This window comes from Eurypyga helias, unplaced genomic scaffold (assembly GCF_000690775.1).
Source record: "Eurypyga helias isolate BGI_N326 unplaced genomic scaffold, ASM69077v1 scaffold34704, whole genome shotgun sequence".
Lineage (NCBI taxonomy): Eukaryota > Metazoa > Chordata > Aves > Eurypygiformes > Eurypygidae > Eurypyga > Eurypyga helias.
In genome coordinates this window covers 1-26,547 of record NW_010246213.1, presented here as the reverse complement: position 1 = coordinate 26,547, position 26,547 = coordinate 1, and the positions used below count along the sequence as shown (strand labels likewise).

At 38.1% G+C, this 26,547-nt stretch overlaps 1 protein-coding gene across 1 annotated transcript; it reads right to left on the bottom strand.

Moving 5' to 3' along the window:
• Positions 1-12,806: 12,806 nt before the first annotated feature.
• Positions 12,807-13,382, bottom strand: LURAP1L (leucine rich adaptor protein 1-like; the record flags this gene model as incomplete). Its single annotated transcript, XM_010150325.1, has 1 exon — positions 12,807-13,382. A coding segment is annotated over one exon (375 nt), but the record flags the coding sequence as incomplete, so codon positions are not given.
• Positions 13,383-26,547: the final 13,165 nt, after the last annotated feature.

The window sequence follows — 26,547 nt, the reverse complement described above, 5'->3', positions numbered from 1 at the left end:
GAGTACAAATTGATGTTTTTGTCCTAATGCGATTACAGACATTTCAGCTCTTGTCAGACTAGATCAGGCCCTCATCAACGTTTAGAAAATTCTGAAAGAATTCATGTCACCCGTATTTTTGCCACGAAGATATTATCATATTTTGACAAGAATAACTGTCCCTGTTGTGCTTGTCTGTCTCAGTGAAAGCAACCATCAGATCAGACAATAATTCCAAGGTTTTCTTCTATTGTTGGTCTCCAGTGCCTAAACAGAACAAAGTTTCAAAAACCCAAACAGTTGCACGTGCTTATATGCATATACCCTGGGGATGCAATCTACTGTAATCATTCTTTTTTCAACAGCCATTGATTCCTTCTGCACTGGTCAATAGTTATTTAATTCCACAGCCTATTATGTGGGTTTCTTGGTCCTTGCATTCTATTTGGTATAATCCATTAAATGTGATCCAGCTGACAATTTGTCGTCTGAATGTCCTTGAGCTTTACAGTGAATCAAACGAGCATTCCCTGAACAATATTGCATTGCCCCTGAAAACAAAATAGATGCATATGCTGGTAAGCAAGAATGAACTTTTTAATTAAAATCTGAATTATATTAAAGAAATGAGAATTAAATAGCTGGAACTTTCCTTGCAAGATAGTTAAAATAAAACTACCAATGCATAATAGAAATGGATTCGATCTGTAAAATGAGGCCTTGGGTCTCCTTTCTCTTTCATAAAAAGACTGGCAGCTCCGAGTCTACCACCACCTTCTGGATTTACAGTAACTAGGTCCTTATGCTGTCAGATGAAGGTTTGATTTCCCCTACCAGATCTATGATTTTTAGAAGTCACAGCACCCACATGAGAGTAGAAAATAGCATAACAGATAGAAAACAATAAATTACACTGGTCACACTGTGTGAGACTAAGATTTGGTATACTGTGTGCTCTTTATTGTCACACGCAAGTCCCCAGGACTATTTGAATAAATAAATCTGAGTAAGTGTGTAGCTGTTGACAGAAAGAGGGTTAGTCCTCAAGCATTTTTGAGGGATCTAGTTCATGCTAAGAAGTTATTTTCATATTTTCATTTTACATGCTATTTAGTTCTATACATTTCTGCTTCCTCATCCCTATAACCACCAAATCTACCTATTTTCTGCTCATGGGATTTGTGAGAAAGCATGAAGACCGTTAGGACACATTTAACTTCTTTTTCTCGTCTTAGGAGAAAAAAAGGATCTTCTCTTGCTAATCCATACCTAGCTCCAGAGACACTGTATAAGAAGTCACATGACATATCTGAACTTCTTGATCAAAAGACACATATGGTCCTCTACAGTGATATCCCTTCTCTCGTATATCCCTAAGTAGAAAGATACCTTCTGCTGCATTTCTCTCTGTCTGTGACAGTCTCACAACTTGATACGCTCTTTAGGTCTTTCTCTCATGGCTCCTTAGGAGACAATAAAAAAGAAGAGGCTTTTGTTGCTTGTTTTGTGTAGATAGACAATAATGGAACTCTGGCAAAAAAGAAAAATGTTAGCAAAAAAAGCCCCCAAAAACTTTGTCTACAGTCTGACCTAAGTCACTACCAGTTGACAATTCATGGAATGAGAATACCAATAAAAATATAATAGGGATCTCTCAGCAGTATCCATATGGAGCAGAGAAATGCAAATAGGTTTATCCTTCCTTGTCCTTCTTGCACTTCCAGATTTTAGTAACACATGTAATGTCTTCAGGCACAGCACCACGGTATGTTAGCACACAATTTACAGGAGTACATGCTAGCAATATGTAGGACTGCTTTTCAGTGAAAGAACTGAGAAGTGCAGTCTTTACTCAGTATGATGAAAGAGCTACCTTTTTCATTAAAGAATAAAATATCCATCAATAATTCATTTTTTTCATGGCCTAATTTGAAGATATCTGGCAAGTTTATAAAGAAATTAGAAATTCTAAACATCTTAAGCAGGTGTCATGACATAAAGTAGTACCTACTTAGCTATGCTGAATGATTAGCATTTTCCCCTACTCCTGGCCCAGTGCAAATTTTCCACCCTTTTAGAAAACTTGGCCTAGATTATCACACCCCTTGAAACAAATACTGGCTCTTAAAAAGAAAACTAACTTATACGCAACTAATAAATCTCCTACTTTTTCATAGAATCATAGAATTATTAGGTTTAAAAAGACCTTTAAGATCATCAAGACCAGACGTTAACTTAACCTGCCAAGTCCACCACTAAACCATGTCCCTAAGGACCTTGTCCACACATCTCTTATATGGCTCTAGGGATGGTCACTCAACCACCTCTCTGGGCAGCACATTCCAATGCCTGACAACTCTTTCATTGAAGAAATTTTCCTAATATCCCACCTAAACTTCACCTGGTGCAACTCGAGGCCATTATCCCTCATTTCTATCACTTTTGGAGAAGAGACTAACACCCTCCTTGTTACCTCCTTTCAGGTAGTCGTAGAGAGCGGTAAGGTGTCCCCTCAGCCTCCTCTTCTCCACACTAAACCACCCCAGTTCTCTCAGCTGCTCCTCATAAGACTTGTTCTCCAGAGCCTTCCCCAGCTCTGTTGCCCTTCTCTGGAAACGCTCCACACCTCGATGTCTTTCTTGTAGTGAGGGGCCCAAAACAGAACACAGGACTCAAGGTATGGCCTCACTCAAGTGCCAGGTACAGGGAAACAATGTCTTCCCTAGTTCTGCTGGCCACACTGTTCCTGATACAGGCAGGATGCCATTGGCCTTCTTGGCCACCTGGGCACACTGCTGGCTCATATTCAGCCAGCTGTGGACCAACATTCCAAGGTTGTTTTCTGCTGGGAAGCATTCCAGTCACTCTTCCCATTTTGACTGAATCCTGGTACAGACACAATTTCAGTAACAGCATCATCAGAGAATACTGCTGCATGATGACCTCTGTAAATATTAAGAAGGCAACAAGAGAAAGTTGAAAGTAATGTGAGGATTACAGAGGCATTTCAGAGGCAGTGAAAACAATGAACTGTGGAAACCAAGCAGAGATAATTTGGCAAAGTTTCATTTGGAAAGATCCAGTGTCTGCACAGAGTTGGCTATGTGCAGGCTGAAAGGATAACCAGGAAGATTTAGTTCCTGATTCAGCCAGACATTTAAGGACATGAATAGTCCCATTGAAGTCAACAAGATTACTCACTAACTTGAAGTTAACCACATACTTCAGCATCTTTCTGAAATGGATGCCTACGCTAGCAGAACAGTAGTAGGAACCTGGTTTGCCAGAGACTGGCTACACATCAGCTTTGTAGTGTTTGTTTTGAAAGTCTGTCAGAGCTTTCCCATGAAAAGGAACATTTCTCCACCCCATTGAGCTGCCAGGATAGCTAGGGGCAAGTAGGTAAAACAGATAAAATAGTCCTTAGCCTTATTCATAAAGAAGATTATACTGGGGCACAGAGTAACCACTTTCCACTTTGCCTTGTGTGTCAAGCGAGCCAATTTTTTCTAGATTTGATTTTCTCATATTTGAATCTGAATGAGTAAGTTTATTATTGTAGCAAATCCTCCTCCTGGGAAGCACTTCTAAAATGAAATTACAGAAGTGCTGACTGATTTGCAAGATTTGCAAAATGTTATTCATGTTATTCATGTTGGTTGCTTTTCAAAAAAGCCAAAATATCCCAACAACATTACACCTGAAGTTTGAAAGGAAGTCCCCTATCACTGTCAATGATACATATTCTCAGCTGAAAAGAAATTGAAGCTGAAAGGGAAGATGGTACTATTATTCTTATTTAACTTCAATTACAGCAACAAAACAGAGATACTAATGTCCATGCTTTAGTGTTATGAAAACAAGGTGCTCCAAAAAAAAGACAAGTCATTCATTTTAAATAATTTTAAACACCAAAAGGACAATGAGTCTGTACACAGAACTAAAACCTGCCTCATTTCCAAAATGAGGCGAACTCTCCAAGAAATTGCTATGACTTGTTCATCTGAAGGAAAAAAAAATAATTCTACACATAAAAGATAAATACTTAGAAAACATGCAGATTTATAAAGTACATAAAGTACGCCACTTTTTTCCCTTAGAGGATGAAAGTCATGAGCCATGTTAGCAATAAGATACCTACAGCAGAGAACAGTATTTTGTCAACAGGAAAGGGAAGACCTTGATAAAGTTATGTGACTTCAGGTACTCCGGGCTTTATTCCAAGCTGAACTTTGAACTTCAGTTGTTATCAGAGAAAAGTGACAAACCTTTGTACCTTATTGCTCCATATCAAAACTACACATATATATATATATATATGTATAATTTCTTCATGGCAAAGCCTCGTCTTTCTTACCTGCTATTGTCATGTTTTGACACAATAAAGCCCCTGTATTACAAGCTGCTGAAAACATAAACAGGAAATAGACTGTCACTGAATGAAGGAATTACCAAACCTATAAACTTTGTCCCCTTATCACTACTTTTTGGATAATAAAGGTCTGTTTACTGTACTGGTTAATAAAAATCAGGAGCTGGCAAAGGTGAGGCATTTTAAGGGGTTGACGAAATTATCCCCTGTATGCGTAGAAATAGCCAGTGAAAAACAATGATGCCTTGTGATTGCCCTACAAGTAAGAAGAGTACATTGATCTGCAATGGTGGAAAGGAGATAGGCTGGAATGAGATGCAATTCTTTTGCTGGTTCCTGTCTTTCATGACTGAGGCAGCTTTGTGCCTTTGATTCTCAACCATCGTCTGGAACCTATGTGTCACCAGAATCTTTTGTCATTCACCGCGTTATAATCCTTTTTCCCCTCTCTCCAACTCCTAATCTTTCTCACTAAATGGTCCCCTTCAATATCATACACAAGCCAACAGCCTCTGAAGTTTTGCATCAAATAATCTGGCACTGATGGAAACGTGTGTTCCTTTTCCAGGCCAAGTTGTGAGAAAACCCAGCAAACCAAGTTGTGTGTTTATATCTGAGAAAATGGCTTCTGTCCAATAACATGTCAGGTTTGTCAAAACTGTCTAACTGAAGCCCTTTATTATCACACACTGGTGAAATGATTTGCCTGAAGGGGAAACAGACCATTAATAAATTGAATGAATTGCACATTGTTCATGACAGACTGTAATAGTACAGTCTCCTGTGTACTGTACATTCCAGATACCACCCCAGGTCCTATCTGATTAATATGCATTCATATAAAAGCGTAAGAATCAACTTGGGACTGGTAGCACAAATCAGCCATTCCTAGGATGCCTCACTGAAAGCATTTCCCAGGCTAGATCATATGCCACCCAGTCCTAAACCATGGCAATATATCACGTTTACTTTGTCAGTGTCTCATCAGCCTGACGACATGGCAAAACTGGCAATTCAGGCTTTCAGTTTTTCCTGTCATAATATCAAGATTAAGTCCACTTAGAAATGCAGAGTAAACTAAACTTGTACTTTTTATTGCCCTAATTGCCACGGTAAAGGATCTGATGACATGGATATTGCCCTGCAAGCCCCATACAATTTTTGAACTCCTTAAAAGAGAAAACACAGTGCATTTCTCTGTCTTTCTAAAGGTTCTTACATCTTTATGAAATAGAAGAGCTTAACAGTCTTGTTAAAATTTTGTTGGCCTAAATGATAAAGGGAAGGGAAAAAAAATCTATAATTTATTGTATTATGGAAAAGAGAGCTACAAAAATCAAAGACTTCATGTTGTGCAGAAGTGTAAGGAAATCTTGGTACAAGAATGACATCTTCAGTAAATCTGCTTCAAGGTGATTTTCTGCTGGGGAAAATCAAATGTATACTAAATTATTTCATGCATGCTTATTTAAAGGTACAGAAATTTCATCATTTGAACAGTCCAACTGCAGTCATGGCGTTACAGATTAACATTATTCAGTGAAGGCCTTGTTGTCCTTGATAGACAAGCATTTGAAAATACAGACAGAAAAAGGGAAGTTATTTCTTCTCCTAAATCATAGATTGGTAGGATGTAAGGTATTTAATTTACCATTCTGTAAGGAAAAAAAAAAAGGCAACAATAAAACCAACAAAAGAACAAAAATCCCCAATCCCAAACCTCAGCCACCAAACTTTTACCCAGAAGGAGGTCTCCACAAATTCTCTATCAAACTTCCCGTCCTTTGTAAAGGTTCACTTCTGGAAATCCATTCAGATTTTAATTGGCTTCTAGGACCATTGTTAGTGCATACTTCACTAGGATCAGTAGCCTACTCTGTTTATTCAAATTTTTCTCTCCATATTCTCTCACTTCCTCATCTGTGTGTCCCAGTTCACCAAGAAACTACACTCCTCAGAGAGTTTATATTCTCCCTCTCTCTCTCTCCAAAAAAAAAAAAAAAAGTCCTTCTGCATGTCCAAGTTTGTATTCTGAATTTGTATTCATTTCAGAGGAAAAAAATCATGTTAATATTGTAATAACATTTTTGGTGGCATCTATCTCTTTTACTTATGCTACCTCATAAACGGTCATCAGTAAAACAGAGTTTTCCTGTTACAACCTGAAAGTCACCCTTCAACTGCCAAAGTTATTTAAGCTACAGTATGACAAATGGAATGGTAGGATTGAAATCCCTAAGCTTACATTAATTAAACAAACAAACAAACAAAAAACAAACCCATAATTATTATCTAAAAGCCTTTCTCAACTCTACTTTTCCTGATGATGGTGTTCTGAAGAAGAAATCTCTTCTTTGTGGAATTTGAAACAAGTTGGTAGCTTCCCATACAGTGCTATGACTCATTTTTGAAATCTCTGTGCTGCTATCAGCATGCTGAATACCAGAAAGAAAGTGACCCAGCAATGACTTTCAGTAGCTTCATAGACTGAAGCAAATATTTACATTACTTCAGGCAATGGGGAGGTGGGGTGGTACAATGAAAGCCATATTTGTCCCAAGGATTATGTCATTGTTCCAAACACAGCCTCTCTGTGCAAAAAGTGAGAAGCACTTTAGTTACCCTTCTCCCCCATCATAAAAATATTTTAGGATTACTTGACTGTGCAAACTGTGTGATAGCCAGCTGTCAGGAAACAAAGGGCACTGTACTCCCAATGGAAAGAGATGGTGTTCTGAGCAATCAGAATCCTCAGAGACGCACAAAAGGTGAAGAGGTTCTCCCTAATTTGATCATTTGTGATGTCAACTGGCCAGTTAATAACTTTGCCTCAATAATCTGATTGCATAATACATAAATATAGGGAGAACCCTCTGATGTTTACCAGAAAAACCTGCCTTTAAAAAAAAAAATACTACCGACTAAGATACAGCTCTCAAAAATACTACGGGAAAAATAAATACAAAATTATCCTGTTAAGTAGTATTTCATATTCATGTACTACTTTAGGACAACTGTAGCACGTTGTGTTCAACCATTTGAGCAGTCCCCTGGAAATCAGTGTGTTTTAGGGCTAGAATCTAGGAAGTCAAGACTACCAAATGCTAAGCTTTTTTTTGTTTTCCTTGGTTTAACAAACACTTTTAGGTAGAGTTCCAAAAATGGTTTGCAATAGAAAATACAGAGGAGATATTCAGATTTTTTTTCTATGTGTGAAATATTTAGGCTGCCTCCTGCAAGCTTGGTCACAGGGTCAGAACTGTCCTTAACATATCAAGATCCACTATCATTTGGAAGCACAGAACTGGGTGCGTTGATATCTATTTAGTTATTGTATCCCTTCCCTTTCTTGAAAAATGTTTCTGGGCTTTTTTGGGTCTGGGTTTTTTGGTGTGGTTGGGTTTTTTTTGTTTGTTTGTTTTTTAAAAGAAATACTATCTCCAACAACACTGAAGAAAAGCAGAGTCTACTGTAACACAGACCTAACGTAAAAGATACTTAATTTTATTGTGTACTTTGTCCTTTGAGTTCATAATTCATAGATCAAAATTTATGCTGTTCTAACATTTCCTTCACAAAATCAATGCAGTATCCTTTCCAAATTAAAAAGTTTTCAGTGGTCTCACAGGTTTCCAGAAGATGATCGATACAGCGATCATATGAAAGGGTTTTAATGTCTTATAATGTTATAGCTGTTAGCTGTAAAATTTTGGATCCAGCAATGCTGACATGTTTGCATTTTGGTAAGTGTACTGTATGGTCCACAGATAAAAACCTATGGACTCAATTTGCAGCTTTCTCTCCATATGGATGTCACATAAAAATGGGGTAAAAAAAAAAAAAAAAATTGCTCACAACACCAACATGGTTTCTGCCGTCAATTTGGGGTGTGGGGGAGAAAGATAAAATGTGCTACTGATATTTATTCTCAGACATTTGTATCAGGTGGTCCCCTAGCAGTAACTGAAAACCGTATCTTTTCAAAGAGGTTTCTTTCATGACTGAGCCAACAAAACCCAGGAAGACTATAGGGAAGTGTCAGTCTTGAAGACCAGATGTTTGCTGGAAGTGCATGCTTTTAAAAAGACTTCATGAAGACTGTTTATCTTACTAGTGGTGTGCCATAGAAAATTCCACGGGGGTAAAAAAAGAAATTGTTGTATTTTCACTCTAGATGTACTTACTAAGGAAATTTAATCTCTGAACAACGGAATGGTCAAGTGCAGGCAGCATTAATCTCTTTTTAATTTATGTAAGGGAAAAGTTTCTATTTGTTTCAGGGCAGGATGTTCTTACACTGTTTCTATAGCAAATTCATAGCTATTCTGAGAAAGACAAACTTGCCGTAGCACAGCACATTTAAAGTAAAACAAAGCCTCCTTTGCTGTAGGGTGATGGATGCTTTCTACTGGTCTCATGTTTATTGGGTAAATGTTAATTCTTTATATCAAAAACACATCTTTGGTTCAGAAGAAGTGTTGGTAACATGAAAAATACTAGCACAGGCTTTTTAGACAGTTTAGTAACTGCTTAAGATTACTAGACAAACCCCCCCAGCTTCCCAGTGGATTATATGGGGTTGTACGAGATGCAGCTACATGTGTAACCAGACATTTCAGACTGCACTTCATCTACCTCGACTACCTAGTTATCTTTTTCAAAGGGAAATGCCAAGAAAGATTTTTGAAACTTCCAACTTTCACACATTTTGTCAGTACTTCCAGCATTTTACCACTCCTGTCAAAAGTCAGGGCTCATTTTAACAAGATAAACTACATTTCTGCTTTTTTTTATCATCCTGTTTCAATTTGCAGGATAATGGCAGCGCACCTTCCTAAGGCAGACATCCTCGGTGTCCTAGTACGACGTTTCTGGCCTACTGACAGATCCAAGAGCACTTGCTTGGTTCTTCATCCTCTCATAGCATTTGTGGAGACACAACGAGTCAGGCCACCTTGAGATCAATACTAGACCTGGCAGCTGGCAGAGAGATTTCTAAGTTTTTAATTGCTCTTTTGAAAGTGAAACAAAACTTCACAGCTGAACTGTCTTGGCAGAGTCTTTAAAGCATTTTCAGATTTTTTTTTTTCTTTCCTGTCTCCTTCAATAGTTCGTTTGTGAACCAGAGCACATCCATTTACTAGCTGGTTCCTATTATTAGAGGGAAACTTATTTTAAAACAGAAAGCATACTGAATCTATCTTTTGTGACTGTCCCTTATTGTCCCTGAACTACACAGCTTACATAGTGGAATGTCTTTCAAAGACAAAACTTCAGGACTATGGAAATAAGAATGGACTGGGTGTTGCTTGTTGCCTGTGATTTCACAAATTGTCTTGAAATTGTTTGTCACGCCTGGAAGCAAGATAAGTGACAGAAGAGCCAAGATGATAGAAAATGACAGAGAATGAATGATTTATATTTTCTGGTTTCCCAATTCTTTTTAAAATTCTGTTGCTTTTATCCATTTGAAACAGACATAGCTTGTAAAGTGCTTTCAGATACTCTGCCCTACACTACTGAATAGTAGTATATATATATAAATATACTGAATCTTTTAGTTTTAAATCAGAAAAAAAAAGGTACAAGGAAGCATAAGGGAAAAAAGAACTCAGCCCTGCAAAATGCTACATCATTCAGGATCCCATTTTACCAGACAAAGATTTTGCAAGACCAAGGTTGACTAAGACAAGAGGAAGCTGGAAGAAATATGTAAATTCTATATGCATAAATAATTACCTGGTGGCAGTATCTTTTTAAGGAGCATTAAACATTTTCCATTGTCTACACAGTGAAGTTGTAGTTCCATTTTAAGTTATTGGATTGATTTTAGGAGATAATCAAATTTCATGATCTCTCTTAATCAGGAAGTCAGACTAAATTATTGTCTTTTGGCTATGGAGTCCTATTAATGTAATTAAAGAATCTGAGTCAAACCTACATCTTCAAAGTTTTTATGCTTCCAAAATAAAACCCAAGGTGTTGGTGTTCCTGGATATGAGAAACACAACTCCTGGAAATTTTTGTTTCCTTCTGACAGTCTCTTGGGATCTCTGTTTTGTCATATGTAGTGTTCCTCCACAAGAGACATACATAAATAAGAGCTTCTCATAACATAGAGGTTTTTATTTCACCAGTTTTAGTAGTAGGCTTTTTTTTCTTGCCAGCTTTGATTCACACTCAAATTCACTTTTTAATCATAATATGGTAAACCTATCACTGATGTAATTACTCTTTACCCGGTATTACAGCTGTGAGTGGGTGGGAGACAGCAACAGCCTGTATTTTCCTTGAAGTAATTTCAGCATAACTCTAAGGGATATTTGAGAAGGTATATGAAGAATTTTTTTGAATTTCCTCTATAGTACCCAAAAAAAAAAAGTACATCTTGGCCTGCTGCCCAAAATCTCAGTTGGAGAAGAAAAGTCTGTGTATATTGGGCATTCGTTAGATCCTGATGTCTAACTACCATATGAAACAATAAAGGTAGGAAGACTTTCAGGAGTGTCATAGTTTTACACCAAGGAGTTAGTTCTCTTCCCTAGATTTATTTAAAGTCATAAAACCTATTCTGAACTGACATTTGGTGTTCTATTTAATGGTACACTGATCATTTTTTCCAAGACTTTTTTTCCTTCTTTTTTTTTTTTTCCCCCCTCTTGAAACTATATCCAGCTGTCATAAGCTGGGGAAAAGAATGAAGAAAAGTAAAAATGTTAAGTCAGCACAGCACTGTCATTTGAGGGCTTGCCTCTGTTTTCCTTCAAGCTATCTGCTTGATCCCTGGTTGATCTCAGAAGTTGAACTGAGAAGCCTCGTTCTTGGGATGCGTACATTTCTTCATCCTCATTCTGTTTGAATAAACCATGATGTCCAAAGCAAAACATGCACACCTTGTTGTTTAATTCTGAGGGACACAGACATCTGCTGTACTGAGAAGTAATGGAGCTACCCACAAAGCACAAATTGCCACTTTCAGTTTCTTGAGTTTTTACCTTTTCTCCACTTTTCATGTTGGTCAAGGCTGGACAAGACAGACACACGGAAACATGGCTTGGAAGAGCAGCACCTTATTGCACTATTACTTCATCTCACAATGAACCAAACCAACATGTCAACTGCTGCATACACTGGCTTTATTCCTTCAGAATGTGTAAAATGTATTTTAAATAGGAAGCCTGTATTATACTTGGCAAACATGAGTTTATTCGGTAAGGGAATTTCATGGTTTACTGGCAGTAGGAATACATGGCAAGAGAGGACACTTTTAGATGTGTAAGTATCAACATCTCTTTCATTAACTGTAAGCTGGAAATACACATTCATTAATTTGTTAAAGTGCCCAGTTACATTCAATTTATTTTATTCTTATTTTTTCTTTACTGTAGAAAGATAAAAATCTTTCTTCTTTATGATTCCGAAGCAATTAAAAGAAAAATCTGCCTCCTCATCTTCTGCACAAAAGCATGGGCCAGGAAAGCCTCAAAGTGAGAAACTTGTCCAACCAGCAGTGTGTTCCTGTTTTTCTTCTTATACTTCCAATATGAATGACTAGCTGCAGCTCTCACCTGCACTAGGCAGAAAAAGGTTAAAGCAAACTCTTATTTGTAAAACAGGAAACAAAAAGACAGTAGGGCCACACTTTCTCTTAGTAATAATAATATTTGGTAAAAAAAAAGTAAACTTGTTAAGGATGAGGGTGCACGTACAAAACAGAAACAGGACATGTCTTCTAGTATATTTCTTCCTGTAAAGTATTCCACCAGTGCCCTCTAAATTCCTCAAAATCTCATGGTAAAAATTGTCAAGACTTTGAATTACATTTTAAAAATAACTCTGCTGAGGTGTTATTTGGCTTAGTATTCAAACTATTAGAATTGCGTGGGTTGTTTTTGTTTTTTTTTTTTTTTTTTTTTACACAAACACAGACTGTGCCTATGAAACAGCAGGTTCAATGAAAATGAAAGGTATGAAGCACAAAAAAGTACTCTTACACAAAACTTGCAGTGTTGGAATGTATTGCTGCAAGACACCACTGAAGCCCAGAATTTTAAATAATGAGACCACAAGGATGAGAATATTCAAGAAGAAAGAAGCCCCACGCAGAAAATTTTGGGATACTTTATATTCCAAGTGAAGACAGCTTAACAGAATCAAATATCATTGTTTACAACAGGAAGATGCTTTTGTCGAGGTATTTTCAAGATTCAGATTTAAGGCTCAGTAAGAACAGTGTCTTTGGAAAGGTCAAACCTGGTAGACAAGAAAACTTACCACAGCATACATTTATGAGAAGATATTTTATTGCCAACAAATACAAAATTGTTGCTCTCATTCCCTGATGTCTCATTTTAAAGATGAAGCTTTTCCTTCACCACTTTTAAAGACCTGTAGATATAGCATTGTAAAAAATTAAAACAAAAAGAGAAAAATTGTGACAATAAATTAAGAAAAAGAGAAGGTGAGGAGAAGGAAAGCCCAACCCACCAAGGAGAAAATGTATTAGAAGCAACAAAAAAGCTACAAAGTGGAATCAAAGTATCATATTATATTTTCCTTCCAAGAAAGGTTTGAGGGTTTTACACATGAGACAAAATAGCAGCAAAGAAGAAGGTTAAGTACCAGTGCATGTGTGTACCACTGGAACTTGGTTTTGTTAACCAAAACAGTAGTACTCATCAGAATCAATTTTGGGATGCTTATGCAGAGGCTGAGAGTCCTCCATAATAGAAGAATCACTGAACTGGTCCATATCTGAGGGGGTTTGGTGACCAGGGACATCATCCACTAAAGTGTCCAAATAACTCCCCACTGATATTCCATCCAGTCCATCACCACAGTCTTGTAAACTGTTACAGCTGCCGTGGAGGGATGTCTCCTGACTTTCCAGCAAACTGCACAGGCTGCCACTCAAACTGCTACCTCTGCTGGCAGTGGCCTTCTCCTCAATCATCCACTTGATTGATTCAATACTTTCATTGATGATGAGTAGCTGGCGCATAAGCTTCACATCAGTGGCTCGGAGATTAACCTACAAGGCAAAAGTGATTAAAGAAATTACTAATTTTCTTCAAACTCTACATAGCAGGCTGGAGGCAATGAATGGGTTAATAAAACCACACCAATGTTGCAACTTTCACATATAGGACAAATCTATATTTAAATAATTAGTTTAAAAAAATTGCTATATTAATACTTTCAATGAAGTTCAAGTGTGAACCTGATCTGGCCACATAAGCAGTCCATTAATGGGAACACCAGCCAATGACAAGAATTACACAGACACTAGCACAATGCTATTTAGATGAGAAAAACAGCTGCTCTGATAATTCTTGGGGATAGATTTCATTATTCAAAGAAGCAAGACAAATCCATTTCCAATTACTCCAACCTACTTAGCTGATCCAGGCAGCAAGCATTCACCTCAAATTATCCTTGTTATGGCTACTTGGAACCTAAAATTTTCAGGTGTGCATAATTTGGAAAAAGGTGAACTTTTATTCACACTACACCTGAGTTTATGTTGCAAGTTGCTGTATAAATGTCGGAGAGTTGAAATACTCAATTTACTGAAACTGTAAATTTCATAATATTTAAACCCATATTAGAGGAAAGCAACGAGTTCACAGTCAACCACTTATTCTAGATTAACATAAAGAGAAACAATTTGGAACAAAAAAAATGCCCAAAAAACCCACATTAAGCACGAAGTCCTACTTTCCAACTTAGTTGTGGTGGTTGATGCACACACATAGACGGGTTCATGGTAAAGCACAGTAGACTATTACAGTGCTCCATTTCACGGACACATTTAAAGTTAACTGAATCCATGTTTTCCTTAACAGACAAACTTTATAAGCCAGTGTTTTACTCAAATTTCCACAATAAAGTTACAAGTAAAGGTAAAGCCCAAGGGTTTTATTTGTTGCTTCTTTCTTTTCATCTGAAAGATCACAAGTGTTGGCAAAAAAGCCCTGCGAGATCTCCTACTTGTCACATGAAACAAGTGAAAATACTAAAAAGGCAGTCTGAGAAACCAAAGATGATTCTGGGTTTGAGCATAATATCATGTGCGGAGAGCCAGAAGCTAGTTCCATCTATGCTCTGAGAAGATAATGCTGGTTGGTGACCTAAACAACCCTCCAGCACCCCAGCAATACTGTTTGACATCACTACACACTCCTACCTCATCAATTCTGCAGTAAGACCTCTGCCTCAATGAACTTTTGCTATAGTGCCAACATAGGGCATGCACGATTAAAACCACTGCAAAAAATCAGTCATTTTAGATTAACTTACAGGGATATTGTGTCTAGTATGTAAATTGTGTTATATTTTATCACATGTTCTAACATGCTCTAACTGCACTAATAAGAATACTACATGCAGATACGTCACTGCTTTAATATTTGCATTTGAAAAATATTTTCTCTTGTATATAATTTGAGCATACTTCTCTACAAAAATATGGATGCCAAAATGTCTGAGATACATACAAATATAATTAGTATTCTATGGAAGAAAAGCACGTAAATCTTAACCTTCAGGTTATTAATTAAAAAAAAAGACAATACAGTATATAGAACATTTGAACGTCTTCATTCACTCAGCTGAAAAGTATGGAAGAAAACAAGTAAGATCTGTTATGCCAGACAACAGACATTTTATGCCATTCACCAAGTTCACAATTACTATACAGAAATATAGCACCCCTATTGTTCACCCACAATGGATTGGAATGGAATCAGTATTCTCAGGAAGCAAAGACTGTATCTTATTTTGCCAAGTGCATAATATGGGTGTGGTTCTTTCCATACTCGAAAGCCGACTTCTCAATAACCTAAAATGCACTGACCTAGTACAGTGTAAAAAAAAGTTATTTTAATGTAATTTCATTCTGTTAGATACTGCAGAAGATCATACTGGGTTTCACTGGGATGCTCCACAGAAGCCACTATGGTGCTGTATTCCATATCTGTGACTAAAACAGTGTTGATAGCACACCAGTGTTTCAGCTGTTGCTGAACACACTGCACAGCATCAAGGACTTCTCTGGGTTTTTACTCTGCACCCTCAGCAAGCAGGCTGGGGCTGGGAAAGATGTTTGAGAGCAGAGAGCTGGGACAGTCAACCAGAACTGACCAAAGGGATATTCTCCCTGCCATACATACAACGTTGTGCTAAGCACTAAAATCCATGGGTTTTGACTTGCCAGTGTAGCTGTTTGGGGACTGGTGGGCATCAGTCAACTGGTGGGAGATGGTGACTCACCTGTGGTTTTTATTTTCTTTCCTTCACTTGTGAAGCGGTCCTTACTAGAATCCATGAGTTTGTCTTACTTTTGGTCTTTCAATTCTCTCGCCCACTCTAGCTGGTGGGTGCTTAGTTACTGGTCAGATCAACCCAACAAAAGATATTTCATGCTTTGCTAATAAGAGACATGGTTACATGTCTCTTAACTCATGTATTCCCAGTCTCCTTCCTTAATGCTCAGAATGATTTCTGAATTATCCTCAATCCAATATCAAAGGGTTTAACCTGGTACTGTGCAAAATGGCTTTGTTTTCATTCACAGTCTTAACAATACTGCCTATCTACCATTGTTTCAGATGTGAGGTTCTGAAAACAGATTGACCATTTCGTAGCCCTCCTGCTCAAGTCAGTTCCTCTACTCCTATCCATAAATCACTATAAAGCATTTGCTCAGCAACTAGGCTGTCACAAAAGCAGTAAATTACCTAACTTATCAAATGCAACTACAGACTTCAGCAACTTGCTGAATATACATAAGCTTGGAGACAGCAAATTTCCCAAAAGGCTGATTAAGGAAATGTTTAACAGAGCTAGCACCAATATGCCTCTAACGAAACAGTCCCTTTTAGATAAAGTACACATCTCATTTATTTCAGATTCAGCTCACAGGAACTCATTTTTTGCTCTAAATACACCCACAGCTTCAGCATTTCTGAACAGCCTTACTGGGAGTAATTCTTTGCATTCCTGTGTACTTGAGCCCTCCTCCTCCAATCTACCACTTTGTCCCAGCTCTCCCACATCAAGAGTGTGCTTTTCCTAAAGCAAACATTAAAAAGTATGCCACCAAGCGTCATCTTTATTTAGGATGGTTTTCTTCATCATCTGCTTGATAGCACAAAAATATCACTGACATTTCTTGCTTCTTATCTGCTTTAGCCCAGTCGCAATTACGTTAGTTCATACTCAATTATGTAGCTGCAACCCACGTAACTGTTGGAGTAAACGAGTCAGTTCCAACATGGTTCAACTTAAGGGACCATACACAAAGAAAAACAAGTCATCATGTTTGATTGCTCTATTCGTTATGCACATTAACAGGTGCATTTCAGAAATAATCTAAACAGAGCATTTCATAGCCAATACATGTATTTCAGACCACTTTCTACAGCCGTTCTTTGAGTTAGAAGTAGAGAACAGCACCACCACAGGCAAGGTGTATGTGAGTATGTACCAGTCCTCACCACAAACTTGTGGTGTACCGAGGAACCATTGTGACAAGACAGCAAAAAAGAAAGTCTGGTTACAGGCTAGCTTTTATATATTTTTTGCTTCGTTTGTGTAATCACAGTTGTGCAGATCCCCAGGAAGGATTGTAAATGTTTAACATTAAGCAGCTAGTCACGGAAAGAGAAAGTAATGAAATTAAAGTGACAGTCAGCGTCTTTCAAGTAAGAGTGTCTGGCAGCATAGGAGGCCAGAACAGGCCAGCATTCACACACAACCAGATTTTCAATCCTGAAGGGATAGCTGGCCTAAACACCTGACTGTGCATCGTTCCCTCTCATACTGGCCATTCTAACGATATTTCTTCCTTATACAACTAGCCTTGCTTATGGTCTTCCATAACAACATGTGCAGCTTTGACATAATTTATTCAAGAGAATTTATATACACACAAACATATGTACATCTGTGTACATACATGTATACACAGATATATACAAATATTCATGTTACTTTTATATATATGGTTTTTTTAAGAAGTATTTGACTAGATTATTGGTTTTAGAATAAAACTCCTAATGACCAGGGCTGTTAACAAAGACAATTACCACTTCCTGGCAGTCACCCAAAGCAGTGCATTAGCTGTCCTTAGCCTGGTCTCTCTTGGACCAAAGTTGACTACGGGCAGAACGGACTTGCGCTTTCCTGCTGCATGTTCTGCAGACATAGCTTTCAGTCTACTCCAAACACAGTGGATCCCCTTCTCCTCCAAAAACGACAAAGCTAAAAATTATGTTCAATATATCCTTTTAATCTGTCAAAGCTGTCTGCAACTGTAGTTCCTTTCTGCAGACTAACTTCTTTTAGATTCCTGGAGTCACATGCTGCCGCAGCTGCTTCTTTTAAGTGCAGGGAGTCTACAGGGATATTAACGGTAACTATAAATTGTGGTCTGAGGAAAAGATACTCCTAAGTTTATTTAAAAGACATCAGTTTTTTTTTTTTTTTCCTCAACACTGTTATGTGGTGTGCTGTAAAGAGCCCTCTAGTAAAAGGAAAGGAAACAAGTGAGCCTGAATAACAACGTTATTTCCTTCAAGACAAATCTTCTAACCAGAGCACAGTGAAATAAGTCATTGCAAGACACAAAATCTTAAACTTACAAGTTAATGGATTCAGGGAGCTATTTAAGTCACCCAGCTCAGGAGCTCTGCTCTGCACTGGATCTCAAGCAGGATTAAAACACTGATCTAGGGTTGGCACACACATGGAATCTGCGTTTCTAAAGCAGTGTAATTTTGGACAGATATCCCACAATAAACGGAAGTTGGATGGAAAACAGTAGTAAAATACACTACCCCACTGAAAGGCACTCAGAGGTTCAGTGCCTGAGCAGTCTTGCAGAAGAGAATTAGCATGTGAAGGGGTTAGACGAAATGGGCCATGGAGCCAATTCCATCTGTTGTTAAAAACTGCCATACCCATCTCTGTCGACAACTTTACAAACAGGCATTCAAACCGGTAGAATCTGTCCACATCAAATAGGTGTTCGTGACCACTATGGGTTAGTAGTATTAATGCTACTGTTTTCCTTTTTCTAGGATGTGTCAGGGACAGCATTGCACTCTCCCATTCAATTTCTTCTGCTTCCTATGTCATTCAAGATAAACAGCTCAAGGGTTACCCAGCTATCCCTACCACCACTATCTTTTTTTTAAAGGCAGGTTACTTCAGTTTTCCATGGAATAATGAATTCCATTAATTCATTTGAGATGTAACAACAACAACAACAATCTAACAATCAATGTCCAAATAATAGTTTTGAATTTCTTCACAAAAGCTAACCTTATTACACTTTCTCCTGGGGTTACTTTTGCTATTACAAACGCTAAGCAACAACTTTTAAAATAACTAAGAAAATTAATTCCCAGGGAGAAAGGTGAGAATGTGAAAAATAAAATAAACATTGGTTGGAAATGCCAAATTATTTGAGTCTTATGAAGATACAAATTTAGTAAGCAGATATAAAAGCATATAAAATTCATCATTAAGACATCAACCACCGAATCTGTGAGAGAATATATATAACAAGCTAAAAGACCATAAGCAGCCTATTCAAAGTAAAAAATTCAGAATATGTGAATGCAAGCAATATTTCACTGGAGTCACTGAGCTAACACGTTTACAACAAGGATGAGTGTGGTCACACATACAAGCTTTGTTTATTAAGCAACCACCATAAAGGATGAAGCATGACAAGTGAAGGTTAGCAAGGTCACAGTGATATTGCAATAGCTTCTCGACACCAGTGAGCAAAAGAAATACTTTTTTTCTCATTTAACATATCCAAAACAAAACCACAAATGACAGATAAGGGACAAATGTCTGCTCCCTGAAGACACAGGATGATTAATAGGCTGTGCATGAGCTCCATCCTACTTTTATTAGTACACATGCATGTGCATGACTTTAAACCTCTTGCTACTTCAGAACTGTCCCACTGATTCAGGATGTTTGCACTGGTTTCTTTATATAATTAAGCCACTTCGGGCAATGGTTTTTGAGGATCAAGATGAAAAAGCAGAATGCCCAGACTGACTTCTGAGTTTGAATGCAATCTTCAGCATCACCTGTCAAAACACGAGGGAGCTCTTAGGTGAGAGCATAAGAACACAGGTTTAGTATCCTTAGCTAGAAGAATCATCTACGCACCAGTGCGACTGCGACTGCTTGTGGGAAGGCTCCACATCCACTCCATCACCAAGTCAACCAGCCTGTATTAATTCAGGCACTGCAATAACTCAGACTAACCAAATCAACCTGACACTCATTTTTCCAGTTTCTTCATATGCATAAACAGAGGTACTGACCAAAGTCTGGCAGACATGGCACTGTCAGTGAGCCAAGGTAGGTACTCCAGTGTTCACCATTATACCATGTGTGTCCGACTGATTTACCTCACACTGATTTGGGTAAATTAAATTTCAGTCAGTGATCTATGTAGATCAAGAGCTTTTTGCACGTCTGGTTACTTTCCACATAGACTTGTGTTATAATGTACTGCTGGAATATTTTCCCATTTCTTTCCTCATGGGTTTTTGGGGCTTTTTTTTAGGTTTGTGATAATCTTCAGACTATGAGGGAGCCCATAAAAAGCAACATATACAAAAGCTAAATTTAGGTGACCTATGATTAACTTGTAGTTGCAGTTTGCTGATCTAGTTCATTTCTGCAAACTCAGCAAGTTACACTGACCCTTCTCAACTGTACTTCATAATGAATCACAATAAAAACACTATGGCAGGTTACAGAAACAGTCTTGATTGCTGACTTCTTGTCTTCTTTTGGAAAAGAGATTATTTATACTAGTTTCTCTTGAAGACTCCAAAATCATTAAAGCCCTCATGGTAGATTTTTTAGGCAGCATTCATTACAGACACTGAAGTCCCAGCTATTCAGAATGTGAACTGTCATGAAGTCTTCAGTTTCTGTCCACACCTCTGACCTTGCTAGCTTAAAAAGAAGCTCCATGATCCTGTTTCAACCTGCTGCAGTTCCAGTGCAATCCTGCACAAAAATTTACAGTAAGTATTTCTACAGGTCCTCTGTAAAATTTGGAGCGACATAACATAGCTTTGTGAGCAGTGTTTTTTCAACTAGGACGGAAAAAGAGAGACTGTGATTTGACATCAGCCAGAAGAGGATTCTCCTTCTGTAAGCACAGCTTACCAAACACCCATGAGAAAGAAATGGGCAGGGTCAGGTCTGAGCCACCACCAGGATAATCAGGAGGCAGAGCAACTTCGTGAGGCAGAAAGTTAGCTCAGCAAGCCATGAGCGTGAATAATTTAATGAACAGGTTTCAAGGACATTTCTTGAAAATATGTGAACAAAATATTATGCAAGTATGGTTACCATCTGGCATAGAAAGTTACAGTATTGGTGATTTACATTTCTCTTGCAACATCCTATTTTAATATGTTAGTTTTGTACATAGTAATTGATCCCCTTCAGACTTGACAGGAAAATACATACCATCAAGTTGTGCAATTGTTTGAGTAGATTATTTCTGTAATTAAAAAAAAAAAGTGGATCTCAACACCTTTTTGCACCTCCCCAAAATGTGCTGAATCCTTTTCTGTGGAGTATCTGTGGGCAGCCTGCCACTTGCATTAACAGCTAGTAAAATCTCAATTACTTGGATGAATCCTTCACTCAGTCCACTTTTATTTTCAATATTATGCTATTTGAGGTTATCATCTATGCTTAAGTATAACACAAAATTCTCGTAGGGGAAAATGTTTTTGATAGTTTTATTTTTTTGGCCATCTTTTTACTTTACTGTGAAAAAGAAGAAACAATTTAAATACCTACTAGTAGATCTGACTATGATTATCAGGGAGAAACATGCTATACATCAGAGAGCAAGCAGCAGGAAAAAAATAAAGGTTAGTTACGTCCGTATTTCATCACCTCCTGCCCAAATAAAATAAATGCTAAGTCAACTCTTGAAATATGGAAGCATCACAAAATTCAGAGAGAAACATCCAGCCTCAGAAGGATGAGTGAATATAAAAGTAAGATCTGATTATTTTAAAGCTTAGTTGAATGAATATGAAAGGGAGCAGTGAAGAAATGTAAGGGTTTGAGAAAAGCAAAAGCTTCTAATACTACAGGAAGTTTTTACTGACTGTTTCCAAATATCCCACATTGCTGTCTTAAGAGCAGCATCTGACTTTAGAAATCCATCTACTATATCAGAGGGGAAAATGTCCAGAAAAATCCATACTACAGACCCATGTATGTTGACAAGATAATACCACTGCATACATTCGGGTCAACAGGCAGTGATAACAATCAGCTGTTTGTGTCAGAAAGCGTTACAGCAGATGGACGACCATCACTATATCTGGACACCAGCCCTAAACAGGACTGCATCTGTCTTCCCCAAAGCCCCACCACTGGGGTGCAATAGCATATCTAGATTTTTTTTTTCCCACTGGATTTCATTCTCTGCCTTATTTATACTTGTTGTAACGAAAGCATGCTATTAAAAATACAGTGCAAAAAAATGGATTAAATATCTGTTAATGTCTGAATCAGGTTTGGTTAATGAGCACTCCAAACCCGTTCAACCCTTTAAAATTAATTAGTTGCAATACAGGCACTGTGTAAATATGCTCAAAAGCACAGAACTACAATGAAAGTGAAAGACTGTGTTTTGCTTGAAGGCATATCCAAAGTTTGAAAATGTTGCTTTTACCGAGACAAGAGTGATTCTTACCTCATTATCACAATCAACAAAACCCCCAACTTGTTTCAGTAATTCAGAACTGAGATATGACAGTATTACTACTGGAAACAAATCTGAACTTTCTTGAGTTTCAAGTATGCTTTAGCAATACCACTGGAGAGACACATAAGATTAACAAATTCAAGTATTTGTCTGAATCTCCCCAGAATTCAAAATGGGATTCCGTTTGTAACAATTCTGTGGCCCTCAATTCACTGGTGAACACATAACATATCCCAGATGGGATAGATGCTGTTAAAAGCATATTTTTAATCTAACAACCAAAATTTACTAGTGGCAAACTGCCGCCCTATTTACTGAAGGTTTATCTGAGTAAGAATAAAAAGGAACTTCAAGACAGGCTTGTAATTTATGAGTGATCATATGACATCTTGGAGCTGCTTTATTAAAGTTAGAATGTGTTATTCTGATCACTGGGGTTTTTTTCCCCCTATTAAAAAATTATGAACATCATGTTTCAGTGCTAAATCTTTTCAAACTTGTTGAATAAAAATGAGTCAATATCTTAACAAATAAGGTTTGGGGTTTTTTTCCTGTCAGTTTAATCTGTGCACTCTCTGAAGTTGCACATCTTTCAGACTGTGCTGGTTTTGGTTGGGACAGAGACGGTTTACTTCAGTGGCTAATATGAGGCTGTGTTTTGAATTTGTGCAGAGTATTGGTAACGCTGGTGGTACAGCTGTTGCTAAGGAGTGTTCGTATCACGTCAAGAACCTTCTTGGTTTCTAGTGCTGCACCTGCGTTCCCAACTTCTTCGCTGAAAGAAGCTGGGAGGTGACACGGTCAGGATGGCTGGCCGAGCGTGTATTTCATGCCGTAAGACATCATGCTCAGTCTGTAAGGAAGAGTCTGCCTCTGGCACGACCCCTAACCTCTCTCTCCCCAGCTCTCATTCGGTTGGCAGATTGCGAGCAGTTGTATCATTTGTTTTCCTTTCTATTATTTTCATTACATATTATTAGTTTTCTTAGTATTATTGGTATGATTGTTTTATTTCATTTACTTTCAAGTATTAAATTGTTCTTAACCCACAAGTCTGTTTTTTCCTCTGATTTTCCTCCTCTACTGGGGTAGTAGGGGAGGTGAGCGAGCGACTGTGTGGTACTTAGCTCTTGGCTGGAATTAAACCACATCACAGATTCAGCCTTATTTTTTCTCTTAAATCTAAAACTTCATCCAAATCTCCCCACTGGTGTAGTCACCATACTGCTAAAACAGAGTTCATATACAGCCTTTGTGCCCATCTGAATGTACTAGCAAATCCGAGATCTTTTAGATAAAGTGAAGCAAAGTTGCCTTTGAGTCTTTCAACCAAAAATAGACTTCTAAACTTCCAGATATCCATAAATAGATGACAATTTAGTTCTTTCTCACCCACTAAGAAGCTATCAAACAGCTAGCAGGCAACCTTCATTTGGAATCTCCAGGTTTAACATACAGAAGTACTCAATAGGCTAGAACCAATTTTAGCATCTGAAACACTGAATTTGGCCAACACAACTAACTAAGCTGGCTGCTGCAGGCTACACTAGTTGCAGATTTTGAGGCCTTTTGACTCAAAAAGCTGAAAGCCCCTTTGGCTCCTACAGAACACACAGCAGTAATCCGTTCTGGAGGTCACAAGACATGATTATCCAGGTAATAAAGTGAAAGCATATATTAAAAACTAAATAAACAGAAATCCTATGCTTCTAACCAAGGACATCTCATGAAATGTTAGCAACAGTAGTTAGTCATGAACTACAAGCTTCAGGGCAAAATAGGCATGCTAGGTATCCATCTTTTCATAGAAATTTGAACCCTTCTCTGACTAATAACCATCACCTGCACCATGTGGTGCAGACCTTAGCTTCTCCTACACCACTCTAGCTCAATGTCATTATCTCCCTTTTTAAACTTATACCTACTCACAGCAAAGATTTCTATACAGCAGAAATACTTCTGGGGCAATGTAGCTTGATCCTAGTTATGATTAATATTCTTCGCTGAACTATCAATGCAGCTAGCAGAAGCATGAGTAAAGCAAGAAGGAATCAAGGTCATTGGTTAAATTTCCCATTTCTCCTCCTACTGAGGAAATACTAGCTACTAAGCTAGTTGGGAAGCAGAAATAAGGTACAAGACTAGCCACAGATGGCTAGGAAAAGACAAATATGGTCTTTGCCAACAGCAAGAGTAACCTGGGAAGCGAGAGAACTAGACAAGTAAATCTGGGACACAATAGATTGGGACCAGAGAACTATGGTTGGATTTGAAAAGGGTTGGTTAGAGATCTGCTCAAGTAATTTTTTTTAATTAAACTTCAGGGTATAAATTAATCAAAATTAAAGGAGAGAAATGAGAAAAGCTTAAACATATTGTTTTCCTCTGAAATGGGAGGACTACTGCTCTGCACTGGTGAACACATAACCAGCTGTATGAATGGATGGCCACTGTGTGCTACCTCATCTGCCCATGGGGAAAACAGCAACTGTGCTTCGTCTCTATTGCTCCAGTCACAGCAACGAGTGCTAGGTGCTAACAGCGTAAATTCCATGGGCGTCTGAAGTTGAATTACTGTTGCTTTGGCATGTTAGTAGCCTTTTTTCAAGAGAAAACCAGCACTTTCTCCTCTACTGTTGCAGGATTTAAGAGTTTTCTCCTACAAACCCTGTAACACTAGCAACCTGTCACAGGCCACCACTTGAGACTGAAATATTTCGGTGCACGGCACACTTGTCCCACAACCTACAGACAGCACTTTAACAGTTACAGCGGTTGAAGCAGTGGTGAAGGCAAACGTATTTACAGTCACAGATCAGGAGAAGTCTCTGAAAGTTAATGCTCTGGTTTCACGTTCACTCCTCTCATAACTGTGTGGGTTTGAGAAGACTAGAACAATAGTCTAAAGCTGGAGTTTACAATGACTCCTTGAATAACTTCTCAAAGTTGTCATATTTTTGTGCAGACCCAACCAAATTCTTTTAGTCAGAAAACCTTCCTTGACCATGGAAAGGATTCTTCAGCACGAAACTACATAAAAACAGTACACTGCCACTGTTGTATCATCATTTACTTTGTTCTAAACACAATCATTTGGCTTTGGCCAGAGAAAACTGTATGTATTAGTAACCAAACCTGGAGAACAAATTTAGGCTTGCAATGCAGCTGGAACAGGCCTTCTCCAGGCTCCTTCCAAACTTACGTGCTGGTTTCACCCCAGGAAGGATGCTAGATATACACTTCACTGGTTTTCTGAGGAGGTGGCAAATGCAGATCCTACTTACACTTACACAGAAACACTTCACAGTTTCCTCCTTGTTATCATGACTGTTTTCCCATGTCATTTATAATTATTGGAAGGGTGAAAGTCAGAATCTGAAGCTTTGTAAATTAAAATATCTTTTAAGAAAACAGTATTAAGAGAGTTGTGTCCAGTGTTTGCTGTCTCATATGCACACCGAGTCACACAAAGCAGTGCAACCATTTAAAACAGAACATTTCTTTAAACTGGAGGAAATTATGTAGGAAGACAGAAAAAACCCCAGCACTCAAAAATGCAAAGCAACAGAGCTGTTCTACCCTTGTTTCTACTATGGGGCAAAAAAAAAAAAAAGTGGGGAACTTGGAAATACTCAACACATTTGTTACATTGTAATTCTTGGATGTGCACTTCCTTCTCTAACTGAAGACAGGCAGGTTTCATGGCCAAAGCAGCAGTGCAGTAAAATGACTTTCCTTCTGGAAACATTTTAGTCATGAAGGCATCTGGTACTGAACTACAGTTAACAAAATTACAAATTAAGCCAGTAAAGTGTTTATAAAATCTGAAACTCCCTGTAGTTAAATAGCAATTTAGTATTGCTTTACCAGCACTAAATGCTTTCACTTCACCTAGCACTGCACCCAGCAGAGCCATACAGTATTGTAAGGGGTTTATTTTACATCATGGCAAACGAAACATTCCGATAAATTCTAGCACCTGAGACAGTTTGTGTTTCCTATTAACTAATGAGTGTGCCATACCATTCCCTTGACAGGGGAAATAAGTTTTAAGAAATGCCAGGCTGGTGGGGAGGGAGAAGAAGGATTAGATTGCTGAGAGCAGAGTTGCATAGCTGTACCAGTATTGCTCTTCTCCATGTTTATGGAAGCTCTGGGAGAGGCTGCATATGCTGACAAAACAGAGTCACCAACTTTAACACCTGACACACATATAGTCTTTACTGTCTCTCCTTATCTCCTCTTATGGAACGAGAGAAACCTCCTTTGGAGCAACTTTGAGGGGGAAATCCACAAACATATTTTAGCTCGATGGCCACACTCAGAGAGTGGTGGTCAGCAGCTCAATGTCTGAGTGGAGACCAGCAATGAGCAGTGTTCATCAGGCATCAGTACTGGGACCAGTACCATTTAACATCTT